The following is a 15632-nucleotide window of genomic DNA, read 5'->3' as shown; positions in this document are numbered from 1 at the left end:
ATGAGACAAGGTGCACAAGTCCGTACCGGTGTTTTATGATAATCTGCTTAATTGCGTGATGCTGGAATATTTGGATCCTATTCGGATGTGTAATATTAGTAATAAGACACATCTGTAATGTAACTCCACAGTACACCTTAGTGTGATTTTACCAGACCACAGTTTAACCAGGATACACAACGCTATACTTCACTGTGTTGTTACCACCGTTCACCACATTACACTTGACTGCGTTGTTTCACATATATCAGTTGCAAATGCTCAGTTAAACTATTGTGAATGATTGTGCAAAATCACTATGATATTTTAATGTTTTAGCATCAAATCTGAGGAAGGAGAGATTGAAGGTAATAATAATACACATAATTGAATATATAGCAACAATTTAATATGTAGTTTTGTTCAGAAGAATACTAATGCGTTATATAACACCACGGTACTACATTGCAACACACTACAGTATATTACAAAACAAGTGCCTTTGGCCACAAAAAAGTGTGGTAGAGGACAATAGTGTCACATCATTATATATATATATATATATATATATCGTACACGCTTATGTTACCTACCCGCCACTGGTCTTGTGTATGAGTGTGTCAGTGTATGTTTGCAATATACTATCATGTATGTAACTATACATTGTAAACCATGTGATGTGGCCACTTAATGTACAGTAGTTCATGCGCATATATTTAAGCTTTTTCAGCACTGTCTATTACAAGGCCTTTGAAGAAACGACGTCTTATTTTTGTAAGCAGGGCCAAGTGTCTAGATGTGAGTGACTAGAATTGAATGCAGCTGCAGATACTTTGCATCTGTCAGTTCTTGCCTGCTATATTGCAGCATTTAAACTATAAATGAATGTCAGCGCACATGTATAACATAATCATCATACTAAAAAGAGAGAGAACATGCAGACGGATGCTAGTATGCATCTTAATGATGATACATTGCTCGCTGCAGTGTTATAGTTGCATCCCTTCCCGTCAGTTCAGTTGCATTGACAAACAGCCGTCTTTTTCAAGTGTCAGGGTCTCCTGTCCGCTCCTCTCGCCGCAGGTCAGCTCCTGATTGACGCCCAGCCCGATGCCCAGCTGCTGCCCGCTGCCGGAGGCAGGTCTGCCGCCTATACCCCGATCCCTGCCCGGACTGGTGCGGTCGCCAACCCTGGGAGCAGCTCCCGCTGCTCTGATTGGCTGGCTCGCTCTCCCGCCGCTCTGATTGGCTGGCTCGCGAGCGAGCCAGCCAATCAGAGCGGCGGGAGAGCGAGCCAGCCAATCAGAGCAGCGGGAGAGTGAGCCAGCCAATCAGAGCGGCGGAGACGGACGTCCTGAACTGGGGATCCTCGGCTGGCTATAATGTAACAGTTTCAAGTGTCCAGACGCGGCGGAGCGGAGCTGGCGCACCATGCAGGCTCCCGACATGGACGGACCCGATAACAACAGTCACGGCAACGGCAAGCAGAGGCCGCTGCCCAAAGTCAGAGAACTGTTCAAAAGCCAGCGAAAGGAGTCGGAGGTAAGGAGGGCGAGGGGGCTGTGCCGGAGAGTTTGGCAGACAGCATGCCCCCTCTGAGGCGACGTGTTGTGACAGCTGAAAATACAGGCATGGACGTGAGGGAGCCCAGTGTAAGGGGGTGGCCATGTCTGGGACAGTGGTCTTGGGGGTTGTGTGAGTGAAACGCTCATATTGGGAGTTTTTAAAATTGCTTTGCACACAGCTTTGGGAGGGGGTGGACAATACTCATGCCATGTCCACCGCCATGGTCATGTAAGGTTGTCTCCATGTGCCGTTTATAATTGATGACGGCAATCCAGTCAAATGAACACAGAACTGGATAACAATTGAAATGCTTCTGTTAATCAGCCATGCAGAATATGGTTTGGTGCTCCTGATGTCTCTTGTTAAAAAGTGTATATGCAAAAATATATAAATGATTTAAAGAATTCCTACTCGGAGGATGATAACAGTTGCCATTCATTCTGCATAAGTTATCAGGGAAAACAAGCATTTAAAGAAAATCCCATCTTGTTTGCTTTAGTCATGGTAGAGGGATTTCGAATTGGAAATGCTTGTGCTGGTTGGTGCACAGTACAAATGCAGGCTACAGTTAAATAATGCGATTATGATCAGTTATTTTGAATTGCACTTTGCAGTTGGAATGGGCAGCTGATGTGTGTCTTGAAAAAGCCTATGGAAAGAAATCCTGTTTTTCCACCTTCACCTGGAATCATGCTTTTTCACTATGAGGCGCATGTAATATGAAAATACCCATCATTTGAGACGGTTATGCTTTGGTGCAGTGTGCAAATGTGTCTTCATTCAGTCATTAAAAATGCCAGCAATACATTTTTAAAATGTACTCTCCGCACAGAGGCTGATATTTCAAACACTTAAAGAAAATTCTTGTTGAAATTACTCCAGTTTAGCATTTGGGTTTACAATAAGCATTAAAAACATGCTGTGTTGATCTCGCTCACTCTTCCAGGAAAGCAAGGGAAGATAATGTCTCCTAAAGCAATTAACACTTTAAGAGCACAAATGTAAAGTGTTCCTCTTCTTAAATATAACCTAATGCTTTTATCATGAATAGGTGGTTTTAAGATCCCATTTAAGCTTGCACAAAATTGCCAGCCTGCTTGTTCCACTTCCAAGATACCAGCATCTCCTCTCCTATTATTTATGTATTCACGGGAAATTGCTAACCTATGGAAACATAGCTCATTATATGTATAGTTTATTATTAATTGTAGTAGTCCCTCTTGACGTAAGGTTCTTCTCCGCTAAATCTGAAGTATTGGTGCTTCACTTGGGGAACAATCCTTAGATGCACACGTCTTTGGAGTTTTCTAAGCCAGTAGAAGGAAATCTTTTTTGCAAGGCTGTTATCAACGACTGAGGCAGGAAACGACATGAGAGACGCATGCCTGTGCCCATGGGTATCCGAGCTGGAGACGGATCAAATGCCCTCCTTCTCTGGATGACTGCATGGAAGCCATTCCTAATCCCTCGGCCTGCCTTTTAGAGGAAAGTGTGTCATTTTTTGCGTCTGTCTGTTGTTTGTAACCCCCCAGCATTGCTTTCCTCTTTCATTTAGAAAGCAAAAGATTTTGATTGACCAGGATTTTATTTGCTCCAGTTTTTCATGTTTTTTTAATAGCTTTTGCAACACAGCTTACTTACTATTAAGTTTGCAATTTAATACAGTGAAAACACAATTAATATACATACAACATATACATATATTATTTGTATTATTGCAGTGACAGTGTCACAATCCAAATAGGTTTGAATTGAGTCCAGTTCCCCACTGTTACCCTGTTGGGGGTGTTAACATGTTAGAATTGTTTCTAGAACTGTTTTGTGTGTAAATGTTCTTATTTAGATGTTTTACTGTTGTGGGATTGCTGTTTCCCCTTTAGTAAATTAGGGTGTATTTTTATACAATGCTGTTTATTTTAGTAATTTATTAAACATTATTTTGTTACATAAAAGTAGCTGCTCACCACAAGTCGACTACAACCATTTTAAATCCTGTTTGGCAAAAGTAGGTTATCCACTGCATGTTAGGATTTTAATGTGGAGTGGCTCCTTAAGCAGCAGGGATAATAATAAAGATGGAGAAAAGAGTTCAGAGATGATAATTTTCTCTCTGTGCATCTTGCCTGAGCCAGAGTGATGTGGATATAGCTTTTAAAATAGAGGGAAGCAACTCTCTTTGGGGAATTCAGATTCTTTTTCTCTACGCTGTGTAAGGATCACACAAAAAGAGAGACGGAATCATGTAAAAATGAATAAAACACACAAAAGTGCTCTTGAATGTTTTGCCATTTTAATTTTCAGAAATGTACCGGGGAGTAAACAGCTTAGTCAATTTTCTCCTATTTGCACAGAGTACGCAACTAGTATGCAAGGAAATAGGAGCTGCTATTACCATGCAATAACTATATTAAGCCCTTCAGTTACATTGCTTAGGATAGTGACTCTTTGAGACGTGTTTTGCTGGACATATCCTCTGCCTGTTACCTTATTTTGAATGTTTTTGAGCTGACAGATGAGTGCGGTTAAAACCCTGTTTAAATATTTGCTTTTCTCCATTGACAAAAACATCTGAACTAAAGCCAGGAGCTCTTAAAAACCACAAACTGCTGTGGAATCTTCATTTTTATTTGATTTATGTTTTCAGGTTAAGAGTCGGTGGATTGAAAATGTTTCATGCACGATGGATCATTATTACACGGATTTGTTTATATTTATATACATGAAAACATTTCACGGACAAGCAGAGTCTGCCAGAACATCCTCATCTAAGACCTAGTCTGTGTGTTGTTTTGGGTCTCTTTCCAAATTCTGGCACCTCTTCTTCTGAGGGAGTGTCAAGAAAATGTAAAAAGCTTGTGTGTACAGGAATGTAAGCCCCGGCTATTTAAGAGGGAAGCCCTTCTCGTTTCAAACTTATTAGTCAGTGCCAGCTACTAGCACTCTCTGCCCCGCTGCCATCTGTTACTTTAGACACAATTATTAAGCAAATCTGAAAGTTGAGACGGTAACATCTGTTTCAGGACACAGGAGAGAATGTCATTCCGCAAAATGGTGTTTAAAACTACAGTTCGAGAGCATGACGACCCTCAATCACGCACTGAAATAAGAGTTGAGGCAGTTTAAATGTCTTGGTGTGTTTCTTTAGCTCCGTGTTATTAAGCACCTTTCTGTCAGAGAACCTGTCTAGTATCGCAGTTCTGCTGATGTAGGATTTCTGATTTCAGATATTGTTAATAATTGAGAAGCCCTACCTGGAACAGCAGTATTTACAATTGCATGGTGATGTACAAACCACAGAGGTCCATGAGTCACTGTTCATTATATAGCTGCTCCCGAAAAGCAGGATGGTTGTGAAAAATCAAAGTGGCACTGTATAAATAATCACACTGACTAACTAAGCCCAAATTAATCCCTAGCAGTGTGCGTGTCCTGCTTGATGACAAGATGTTTCATCCAAGCCTTTGCTGTTTGTCGGGCTGATTCTTCAGACGTGGTTTTGAAGGGCTGAGTGTGTTGTTCACCCTGAACATGGATGGGGACATCGTGTGATAGGTTTACAGTCCGAACTTTGCAAGTCCTTATCTGCAGCTTTAGATAAGACCGTTGAATTAAAGCAGCTACACTGCCACAGTGACTACGTACTTCTTTAAATACAGCACCAAAATACACAGAGAATTCCACTGGAAAACCTTGTGAGCTGCATATTTAACTCACCCAGATAGGAAAATACAGGAGATAGTAAGCCTCACAAATATACCAGTACAATGGCATTCATGTATTGTGCATATCTTGGAGAGCTCCACTACACTGCACATCTTACTTTGACTATTTAATAGAGATGTGAAAACAGCTCCTCCCATGGCGACTGATATCACCTTCAAAGACTCAAAGAGATGACCACGAGGGAGATTTGCTCTTCCAGCCCGTGTTGAACTCAAGCGGCGTCTGTGCTTCAGTTTCTCTGCCATACGCGATGCGAACCGCTTTGCAAAGCAACGCCAGGATCATCTTTTACTCAAATTGCCCTTTCAGTCTCCCTAATTTAAATACACGTAATTGAAACCTCAATCTCATTCTAGATACCAGAATACACCGTTCAGAATGGTTTATGGCAATGAGAAGAATGAATAGACCACTTCTTGAACTAGACAGAGCTTTTAAACTAAATGAGGAGAAATCGGTTACGAAATTGGCAAGAAGAATAAACTCTGAGTAATCGTGCTACTTTTAGATGAAGCATGTGAGATCTCTATTTGAATGTATTCTCCCAGCAGGATTATTCCTTTCAGAGAATCCTTGGAAACCAGAATTCCACCTCTTCAAACTTGCATCAAATCACCTCAAAAGCTTTCACAAATGTTTGAAAACAGTGCTCTGTGTGTAACTGTCTGGATTCATCCATTTAGCTCGCACTCCCCTGTCAAAACAGCAGTGTACGCCTAAAAAATGTAGAAATATTTGTTGGCCTGATTTTGTCAGGGGTAATTATTTCGTATTTATAGAAACAGTTTCTACAAAAGAAAGGAAGAACTGTATAGATACAGTCCGCTTTAATTAACGGCTTAAATCCACAGTGATACAGAAAAGTGTGCTATCTGGACTTCTGCCAGTAACTGTTTCCCCAAGCTAGCAGGCGATTTATTTTTCCAAACTATCTTAATATGCTGTATTTGCATGCAACTTGGAGAGAAAGGAAGAAAAATGTTTTTGTTTTTATTTTTATTTTATCCTGACACTATCCCAAAAATAGTGTAGGGAATCGAATGCATTGGTTGCTCTGAGCTCGGTAGTTTCATTATTGTTATTTTTCTTTTGCAACACTGGCTGCAAAGAAATGCATATCGCCGTGATTCAAAAACCCCGGCTTAGGGAGAAAGCTTTCCCGGCTTGGGACAAAGGTGGTGTTTATCTTGTTCATTTATAATATCCATTTGGGGTTCGAGTTCCTCCTGGTTGTGCTGTGTAAGCAGTGTTGTGCCTGCGTGTACAGCAGGCCCTTAAGGTAAAGACTAACCACAGTGCTAAATTAAATGTCAAAATGCATATGAATGCTTACTGGAATCTGTTACTAATCTATGCCGGGAACTAGGGAATGCTGGCTCCTGTGCCTATTAAGTAACTACACATCGAGGCAAAGAAAATTGTCAACACTCGCAAATGCTCCAAATGTAGTTCAGTTTGTATACATTTAAAAAACAAAGCGGCTAATCAAAGACATTCTGTTAAACAGTTTTCTGCTTTCTGTAGCTCTGCATCACATGCACAGCAAATTAAAAACTCATTGGTCAATCCCACATTCGGAGCATTACAGAGGACCACATTCGGGGGGGAAAGGTCAATTATATTCTCAGCATCTAAAACATTGTAAAGTCTCCATTGCTTCTGAAATGTCATATTTCGTTCTGCATCTTCTGCAGAGAAAAAAAAGTTTATACCCATTTCAGACTTCGTTACTTTTATTTGTAGGCAGTGTAACATCAATTACCTTTGAATTTACATTTAAGTTGCCAAAATGACTTGTAGCAGTCAGTCAGAAAACAATGAATACACAGAGACGCACAGGAAATGATTTATTTTACTGTTCGGGAAAATGTAATGACATGCTCTATATCGGAGCACACATGTATACAAATGGACTGTTACAGTGTTAAAGTTTACGGTCCTTCAGCCTTCACAGGCCATCATAATATTTGGTCTTGTTTGATCATTTTTAAAGTAGGCACAACAGCCCCCTGGAAATGTTCTGTTTGCTTAAATTCAATGATAAAGCATCAGATCAAAGACAGGGAAGCAAAAAGAAAACCACAAGAGACAATGGTGATGATATAAAATACCTAAACACCTAAATAATATTCTTCAAACACACAGTGAAGTGTTATTGTGTTTATGTAACTCTGCAACTCTGTTTCAGGGGTCTATGGAGTCCCCCAACCTGGAGTTTGAGTATGGGGACACCGACAACCTTACTGCAGAGCTCTCAGGTGAGATTAGAAACTAGGTTTGAGTCCGTTCTCTCTCTCTGTGCGTCTCTCTCTCTCTCATCGGTCACAGCCCTCAGCCCTGAATCTTGTCCGCTTTCCACTTGGCAGCTCTTTGGTCCCAGTGAATGCTCCTGCCTCTTCTGTTTCATGTCACTTACCTGCACTTCGAGTACAAGAGCCATTTGTATTTGTCTCTCCAGTTCCAAAGTGTAATTCTGTGGCCAGTCGCATCTAAAAATAGATCACTTGTTAATGTACCTGTAATCTTTAACTTTTCTTTCTAGATTCTCACTAGAAGCATTAAGTATCCCTTTTTAAATGTGAGTACAAATTGCAAGGCGGGCACTTATAACACTTTCAGATGCTTTTATGTCCTTCAGAAAGGCTCACATATTCTCCCTCGGATAAACGTACTATAACCTATTTACCTACAAATGTCAGTAATCACTTTATTTCAGTTGGAAAACATCAGTTCTGCCTTGATTGCTTGAATTGAATAAAAAGGCTTAGCAGATATGCTGTAGATTGAATTTGCCTCTAATCTTTGAATCTTCCACTTGATTAACCAGTGAAGCTATGCTTTTTGCACTCCATTCCCTATTTTTAAATGTGAAAGACCATCACATGACGTCGGGCACGTACATTTCCAGACGCTTTTACAGAAGTAAAAAAAAAAAAGAAACAATAAAAGTCCCCGTGCTTGTTTGATCCAAGAGCAAATCGTGCTCCAACCTGTTTATCTCCAATTGTCAGTAATGATCAATATCATATTATTTCCGTTAAGGTTTGCACTCTGAAAGAATCGGCAATGTCCTTACTGGACAAACAATATAAGCATCTGACAGATTGTGCTGTACACAGAATTTGACCTTACACTTCTGTATAATGTTCTAGCTGATGATTCACATTGCTAATTAACCCCATCACATGGAAGGGTATTGATTATTCCACATTACAGCAGCCCCTTGGCCTAATTATGCACTGATGAGGGCCTTTCTCACTGTTTTTCACAGAACTCTACAGCTACACCGAAGAGCCTGAATTTGCCCTGAATAGAGACTGTTTTGAAGAGGACTTCAGTAGTCAAGGTAGTATTGTGTGGAAGGCTGTGTTGTTTTCGCTTTTCCCCAGAGTGAGGGGCCAGTTTGTTCCGGAAAAGGATTCAAATAAAATAACATATAACTTCTGATGAATCCAGCAAGTGTATCCTCAGTGGACTGGCTCAGAGATGTACGCTGAGATCTAGTTCTCCTCTCTGCTTTCTTCTTACCCTCCACATTCACTCACAGGCCACAAGGTTGTCATTATACAGCTTCTGTTATTCTGTTTGGAAGATTGTCTCCTTTCCTTTTTGTGTGCTGCTGCTTTTGGACACGCTAACATTAAAAGCCCCATGTTTTTCTTCGGCTGATGCTGTAATCTGGCTCCTTGACGCGTTTCCTATAGTTTTAATAGCATGTGTGAAGAAGTTTGACTGGGCTATGTCTTCAAATGAAAGTGGAAATCATCATCGTGTGAATTTAAAACCATATTGCACAATACTTGATCACTGTTAGAGCAAGTATGTTCAGGATGAAATAAGGAGGGGGGAAAAAAGTGTCTCTAATTCATTCGTAAGAGAAATCCTACACGCACTACTGAGCTGATGAGGTGATGCCAATTATTTGGGAGCTCCCAGCGATAACTTTGCTCCTCTCCTCACACATGGTAGCTGTAAAATTAGCTGTAAAAAAGTACTGTTGCTTCTGTGTGTAAGAGGCCACACTTTGGTTAGAGGGGTGGAGTTTGAAGGAGTGCTGAGGGGAAGCACTTTCCTTGCATGTTCAATTTCAATTCGCGGCGCAGTTTACTTCACCGTACCCTGTGCTTCACTGATTTCAGGCCGGCCAGCAGGCTCCTGGAGTGGAGCAGCTCACCCCACGTCCGTGCCCTGTTTCCGAAGGGACTCATGCCACTGCAGCCTACTAATCACATACAATAATTAAACAAATTTCACCTAGATGTTACCCCACAGCCGTGCTTACTCAGCAGCTGAAGGTCTCTTCGCCAGGATTAGGCAAGCTCTGTTTTCAGCACGCCTCGTCCTCACCCGGGAATTTGGACTAGACTTCAAGGCCGGCTCCATAAGTGATGCTTAGATTTGAGATGATTGCTTATTTAAACGGATGCATGGAAAGCTGAGCAGGCCTTGCCAATCTTAGAATATATGTTCAGGAAAGTTTTTTAGTCACAAAGTCATTTATTTTGTTGTGGTTATCTTGGAAGTACAGATTGTAGACAAATAATTCTTTAGCGGTTTAGCCATTGTGAATGTTTGTTTAGTCTGATTTTGGTTAGTGTCTGGTTTAGAGTCCTAAATAGCTGACCAAGGAAATTTTGTGTGTGTATAAGTGAGAATGTGAGTGATCTGTAAAAGGGAAAACAAAGATTTTAGATTAGTAAGAACTAACGCAACGATTTGGCTAAACTAGTGTTTCTGGATTTACAAGTTTACGATCAGATACCAGAGACTGAAGGAAACCAGATATTAAAACGATCGTTGTTAGTCCTGGGTCACAGAGCAGGGGTTTAAAACGTTAAGAAGGCAGGGTGGGTTTAGTAGAGACTCAAGTGACCATCCCGCAGTTGTGTAGTGCTCTTCCACACACACTGGCAGCGTCTGTGTTTGTGCACTGGTCTGGGACAAACCCCCAGGTGAGCCTCAGGCATAATCCCATCTCAGCCCTGGATTTTACCAAGCAAATATCCGTGTCCTTTATCGTCTCATCTGTCAGCTGAACTTTTTTTCCCATGGTAGCATGAAACTGTAAAACCCAATGGTCTCTCTGTCTTCTTCAGGTGGTCACTCTCATATCAATCTCAGCTGCAAGTTTATAGTCCATTACAAATGAATCTTATTACCTAGATATAAAAGATGAACCCTGAAGAGGGATTCATATATCCAGTGCTTTAACAGATGTGAAAGGAAATGTATGACTATATGAAGGAGTCTGCATCATGTTGACCCCTCAGCACTTACTGTATTACAGCATTTTCCGTGTTCTGGGTCAGCCGAGCCCTCTGTCTGCCGTGCGTCTTTGCATTTCCTGACGAAAGTACATTTGACTCCAGATAAGAAATATTCAGGTTAATCTCGGCTTTGCTCAAGGCCTTGATACTGAGAGAGAATTGTGAAAGAGTTTAAGAGGCTAAGATATTAACTGTCAAAAGAGGAGTTTTAAAACCCCTACAATTCCTTCGTACAACAATGATCCAGCTGGGATGACAAAGGAGCAAACGCAAGGTGTTAATTGCAGTCCTGTTGCTCGGAAATCCAATTGTACATCTGCAAAGTCCCGTTCTGCTGCCGTGAAGTGGATTCTACTTGTACTCAAGATTACATCTACAATCGCAAAACCCTCCAAGGACACGCAGCACAGTCGAGGACTACGTGGGAGAAAGCCGATAACGGGGCGAACATTTTAATTTCCCTGTGTGTAAAAACCTTATTTTTATCACTCAAGAGCAGGCGCGAAAGCACGGGAAGGGGGGTGTAATTGAATGCGACATAAAAGAAAACAAATATATATATTTTTTGTCAGCCTGGTTTGAAACTAGATGAGCCATATGTGTAGTTTTCTGGGGAAGCTTGGGATCGCATTCATCAGCTGTTTTGTTAACTGCGACTGACTGTCAGTGGACACCCACAGGAAACGAATTCACAAGAATTTCGCTCGGGTCACCGTCAACTGATCTAGTTATTCTTGTCTTTTGAAGCTTATTATTCACAGAATTCGCAATACGGTTCACATTTCTTGCAGAATTTTCAGGTGGTTGAATCTTATTTAATTTGTTGCATCAATGCCTTTTCTTTATGTATTTGTCATCCATTAAAACCAAAAGATGAATGTACTTAAGAAGACTGACACTCCAAAAAGATGGACTAGGTTTCCAAAATGGTCATAAGAGAACCGAAAAGTACTGTTTGCGGAGCACTAAAGAATATTTGAGGAAAGCGGTTTTCTTTTACTCGGGGCTCCTGAGGAACCGAAACTGTAAACAACCTTTAGGTTTATGAAAACATTGTCCTGCCTTTCCTCTATTCCAAGTTTCCTCCAAGAATTTGGCCTGTCACAGTGGAGCTGAAAATCTTACAAAAGAAACTGAACCGTTCAAGTTAACCTGGAGGGTAAATGTATTGAACGAGCCGTCACCTTACAGCGGCTCCATTAACTGCCACAGTAGGTCTGTGTTCCAGTGTTCACGTCTCGTCATACACCGAAATCATTGCCTCCATCGCTGTTGTCCATTATGTAGACTGACTTGTTTTAGTGTTACCAGACAGCCTACTTTGCAGGGCAGTCTGTGTACCTTTTGCAGTCAGGCCTCTTGATGTCTGTGGTGTTCTTGCACTTCTTTCTGCTAAAGAAGAGTCATTTGCAAGTTTTATTTGAAAATAAAAATAATACATCTATGAAATAAAATGTGGATCTGTGTGGTGCCGTTTCTAAACTGGTACCCGGTTGCAGACGTGGGTTTTCTTGAAGAGCAGGCGGTGAATGTTTGAGAAGGCCTCGCTGAGGTCATGCTGAGTGTCAGCTGGAGTTTAAGCTCCTGGTTTCGACACGGCTGTTTCGACACCTCGCTGGCACACTTCTCCTCGCGGGGTTTAGACGGAGTCCAACAGGAAGACGCTCACTCTATTCCTGGCTTTGCTACTCATAGTGTGGCTGAGGTGTTGAGTTGGAATTTGAATGGAGAAATCCCATTAACACGCATAGTTTATTTTCCTTAAATAGCAATGTTAACCTGCTGAATTTTTTTTTTTCCCTCTGTTTCTTGTCCCAGTGAAGGATAAGAAGTGGACGGAGCTGTCTCTCTCGGAGCAGAAGGCCTATGTGATGAGGCTGCTGGACATGTTGGAAGTCACGGACCGTGACAAGAGGCTGAAGGTGGCCAGAGCCATTCTCTACTTGGCACAAGGTAGCTAACCGTGCGCCGTGTCTTGGAAAAGCAGATTTGTGTCCATTTCACAAGCGTGGCCTTCAGAGAGACACGAGACAGAATATGTATCAACAGGTTACAAATGTAATAATTAAAAATATAAAGTTAATAATAAGAATGTAACTGAAAAATAAGAATTGTGTCATACGTTTCGTATTGCAGTCGAGGGAACTACAATAAACTCACAGCTAAAGCTTAGCACGCCAGGGCTGCATCTCATACTGAACACGGTTGCTGCGCTTTAATGTGGTAGCCAAGTGTCTGTGCCATCTCTGAGCCCTGTGCCGTCCCCCAGGCGTGTTTGAGGAGTGCAACACCGAGGTGGACGTGCTGCAGTGGTCTCGACACAATGTCTTCCTGCTCTACCAGATGGGTACCTTCACCGCGCTGCTGGAGCTGCTGAGCATGGAAATCGAGTGAGTCCTCGTCAGCCCCGCAGTGGGAGGTTAAATATATATATATACATCTCCACATTTCATTGCTTTTCAGCAGGGCTTCAAGCAGGAAGTCGCTTAGAAGAGCAATTGCTGAAACCTCATGCGGGCTCATGCACTTAATAAAGTCCTGTTTTGAAAAGGCTTTATGTCGAGTGTATCCTGTCTCCACTCTCCGCACCTTTGAAATATAAATGAAGTGATTCAGTTACATAAATCAGGCTTTAAAATCTCTCTGCCACTGAGCTCTTCTCTCGCCCCTCTGTAGAAATCCTGCTGATTATGGCAGTTTCACAACTAAGACGCAGACCACCTTCGACGACCACCGGGGTCTTCAGCAATTCATCCTCTCTGTCTGTAAGACGGTCATTGAGGGAATAATACCTAATTCTTGCAGTTTATTTCTGATTGCGTGCATCTGTCTTACTCAACATCATTTAATCCTAAACCACCACTTATTATAAAGTCTGACCTACATTTTGAATTCGGTCTCAGTGACCTAATGTAAAGGCATTCCTCATTAAAAAAGAAACATTTAAAAAGCTAACCTGGGCCTTACAGAGCTATTGACTTCTAATGAAGTATTTAAATGCAGTGTACTCCCCCTTTGTTTTTGTTTTTTAAATGTTTCTACATAAATTGTTCTACATCAGCAAAGTCTCCAATCTCTCAATAATTGATGTTCTCGCAAAAATGTATTTCTTGTCAAGACATGGAAGTGGAGGAATGCAACACTGACTCCTTCCTACTGGATAAGGGCAGCGAATTGGAGACTTGTGTAAATCCCCAGCAAGGTAAAGCCGGGGATTCGTTCCCTGGGCACAGATGCGCAGCTGGCTTCTCCACAGCAGGCAGGTTTGGAGGAGTGTGCGTGAGGGCGATTTGCTCTTAAAAAAATGTGACGCCAGCAGTGTTAAGCTGTGTGGAAGTAACAAGGCTGAAAAAAGAAAAAAAAGCCAAATCATTACTGCTGCCGTCAAGGTCCTTTGCACGCACTATTGATGTGGTGAAACCTTTGCAGGCTTTCAGGTGGGTTGAGTTTCTTTTTTCTTCTTTTTTCATTCTTGTTCTTTCCCACACTTGGGCAGCTAGGTTTGTTGTCCTCTGCCTGAGGTTATCTTCCCCCCAAATAAATCCACTGCCCCCCCGAAGCTCCTGGTTTCAAGTAGTTTAATTTGCTGTCCTGACAAATCTGTATTCCACAGTGAACTACACATAAAATAGTCTGTACCCTAATCTGCAGGGTCAGTCACAGTTCTTTAATTAGTGTATGGGGGGACAGGGGGACACTGACGGTCAAACCTGCAGGAGTTAATACAACAGTGGACCCCAAACTGCACTATATTCTTTAGGCATCGCAGTGTTTTTCTTTTTTGTTGTTGTTTTTTTGTAGCCCTTCCCCAGGGAGCAATCGGAAAATGTTCCATCATTATTTATTTGGAGGCGGCAGCTTCATTGTGCATATTTTCGGAGGTCTCCGCAGAGGTTTTTAATGAGAGAGGTTTTCTGGGGGATAATTCCTTTACAGCTGTACAATTCCCCTTCCCGGATGTCTTTGCAAATGAGTTTTACACGAGCCCAGGTGATTTTTTTTCAGAACCTGTGCAAATATGGGATGCAATCACAAATATACAGTATATCTTTTGAGTACAGCTCTCCTGTCCCTTATCAGCCAGGCATTTATCACAATTAAGCATCAATGACATAACTGACATAACCTTTGAATCTTGTTGGTAATGAAAACTCCTGAATCAGACTTAATGCTGCCGTCTAACTAACCCTTGTACGTCTTTGTTGCCTCAATCATTGCCTTTGCTTCCTTGTGGTCCCAACTCTGATTAATTCTTTGATCTCCTGGATCACAGTGAGGTGTTTTATTAATGTATTCCTTCACTTGCTGCATAAAACTGGATCTTTTTTAATTGTGTTGTTCCCCCCCATAAGGATATGAGTAAGGTACTGCATTCAGCGACAAAGCTATCTATTTATTGTTAACTATTCGTCCGTTCCAGATCCTTGCTAATGTGTTCTGCTGTTTTGCAGTAATAACCAGGCGTGCAGCAGCGCTCTGAGGAAGCCGGCCATCTCTCTGGCTGACAGCACGGAGCTCAGGTGAGGAGGCAGAGAGCGCTACGAACACACAATTAGCCCGAGGTCACGATCCCTCGCTCTTACAGACACGGTCTATTGTCTGCAGTCCACGGACCTGACTGCTGGGAAGGAGTCGATTCATGCAGATGTGCTCTTTCTAGTTAAGATGTACAGTGTATGCCTGTCTGCTTCGGCCAGACCTGTTTCCAAAATACTCTTTTGAGATATTGATTAGTAACTAATTGTTTTTTAATAAGCATTCTAGAGAGCATTGTTAAATTAATTGTCTCTCCAAAATTCCAGTATGGGATTAAAATCTATATTTTTAGACCACTGGAAATTGTAGCTGTATTGATGTGTTTTCTGTAACCTTGACAGTTAGTTGCCTTAAAGGTACAGTTATTAATTACTGAGTTTTAATACAACTTTGCCTGAAGTGAATATTAATGTGTTGCATTTTCAATTGCGAATGAAAATAACAAAGCGAAATACAAAGTATGAGTGTGGTCACAGTTCTTGTATACAATAATCCCCAAATCCTCGGTTGTGTGTGGTGCATAGCCAGTGCAGATATTTAAATTCCTTAACGATTTTGAGC

At 41.6% G+C, this 15632-nt stretch overlaps 1 protein-coding gene across 1 annotated transcript in view; it reads left to right on the top strand.

Annotated features, from left to right (window-relative positions):
- Positions 1-1388: 1388 nt before the first annotated feature.
- Positions 1389-15632, top strand: part of strip2 (striatin interacting protein 2) — a 29887-nt gene continuing 15643 nt past the window's right edge. Inside the window, exons 1-6 of the mRNA XM_066723836.1 lie at positions 1389-1521; positions 7457-7526; positions 8540-8614; positions 12354-12488; positions 12805-12925; positions 14987-15055. Coding sequence (XP_066579933.1) covers positions 1411-1521; positions 7457-7526; positions 8540-8614; positions 12354-12488; positions 12805-12925; positions 14987-15055 — 581 coding nt within the window. The 5' untranslated portion in view covers positions 1389-1410. The remainder of the gene's footprint in view (positions 1522-7456; positions 7527-8539; positions 8615-12353; positions 12489-12804; positions 12926-14986; positions 15056-15632) is intronic.

This window comes from Amia ocellicauda, chromosome 15, assembly GCF_036373705.1.
Source record: "Amia ocellicauda isolate fAmiCal2 chromosome 15, fAmiCal2.hap1, whole genome shotgun sequence".
In the NCBI taxonomy this organism is placed as follows: Eukaryota; Metazoa; Chordata; class Actinopteri; order Amiiformes; family Amiidae; genus Amia; species Amia ocellicauda.
The sequence above is the reverse complement of the archived record's forward strand: the minus strand, read 5'-3'. Positions and strand labels throughout refer to the sequence as shown.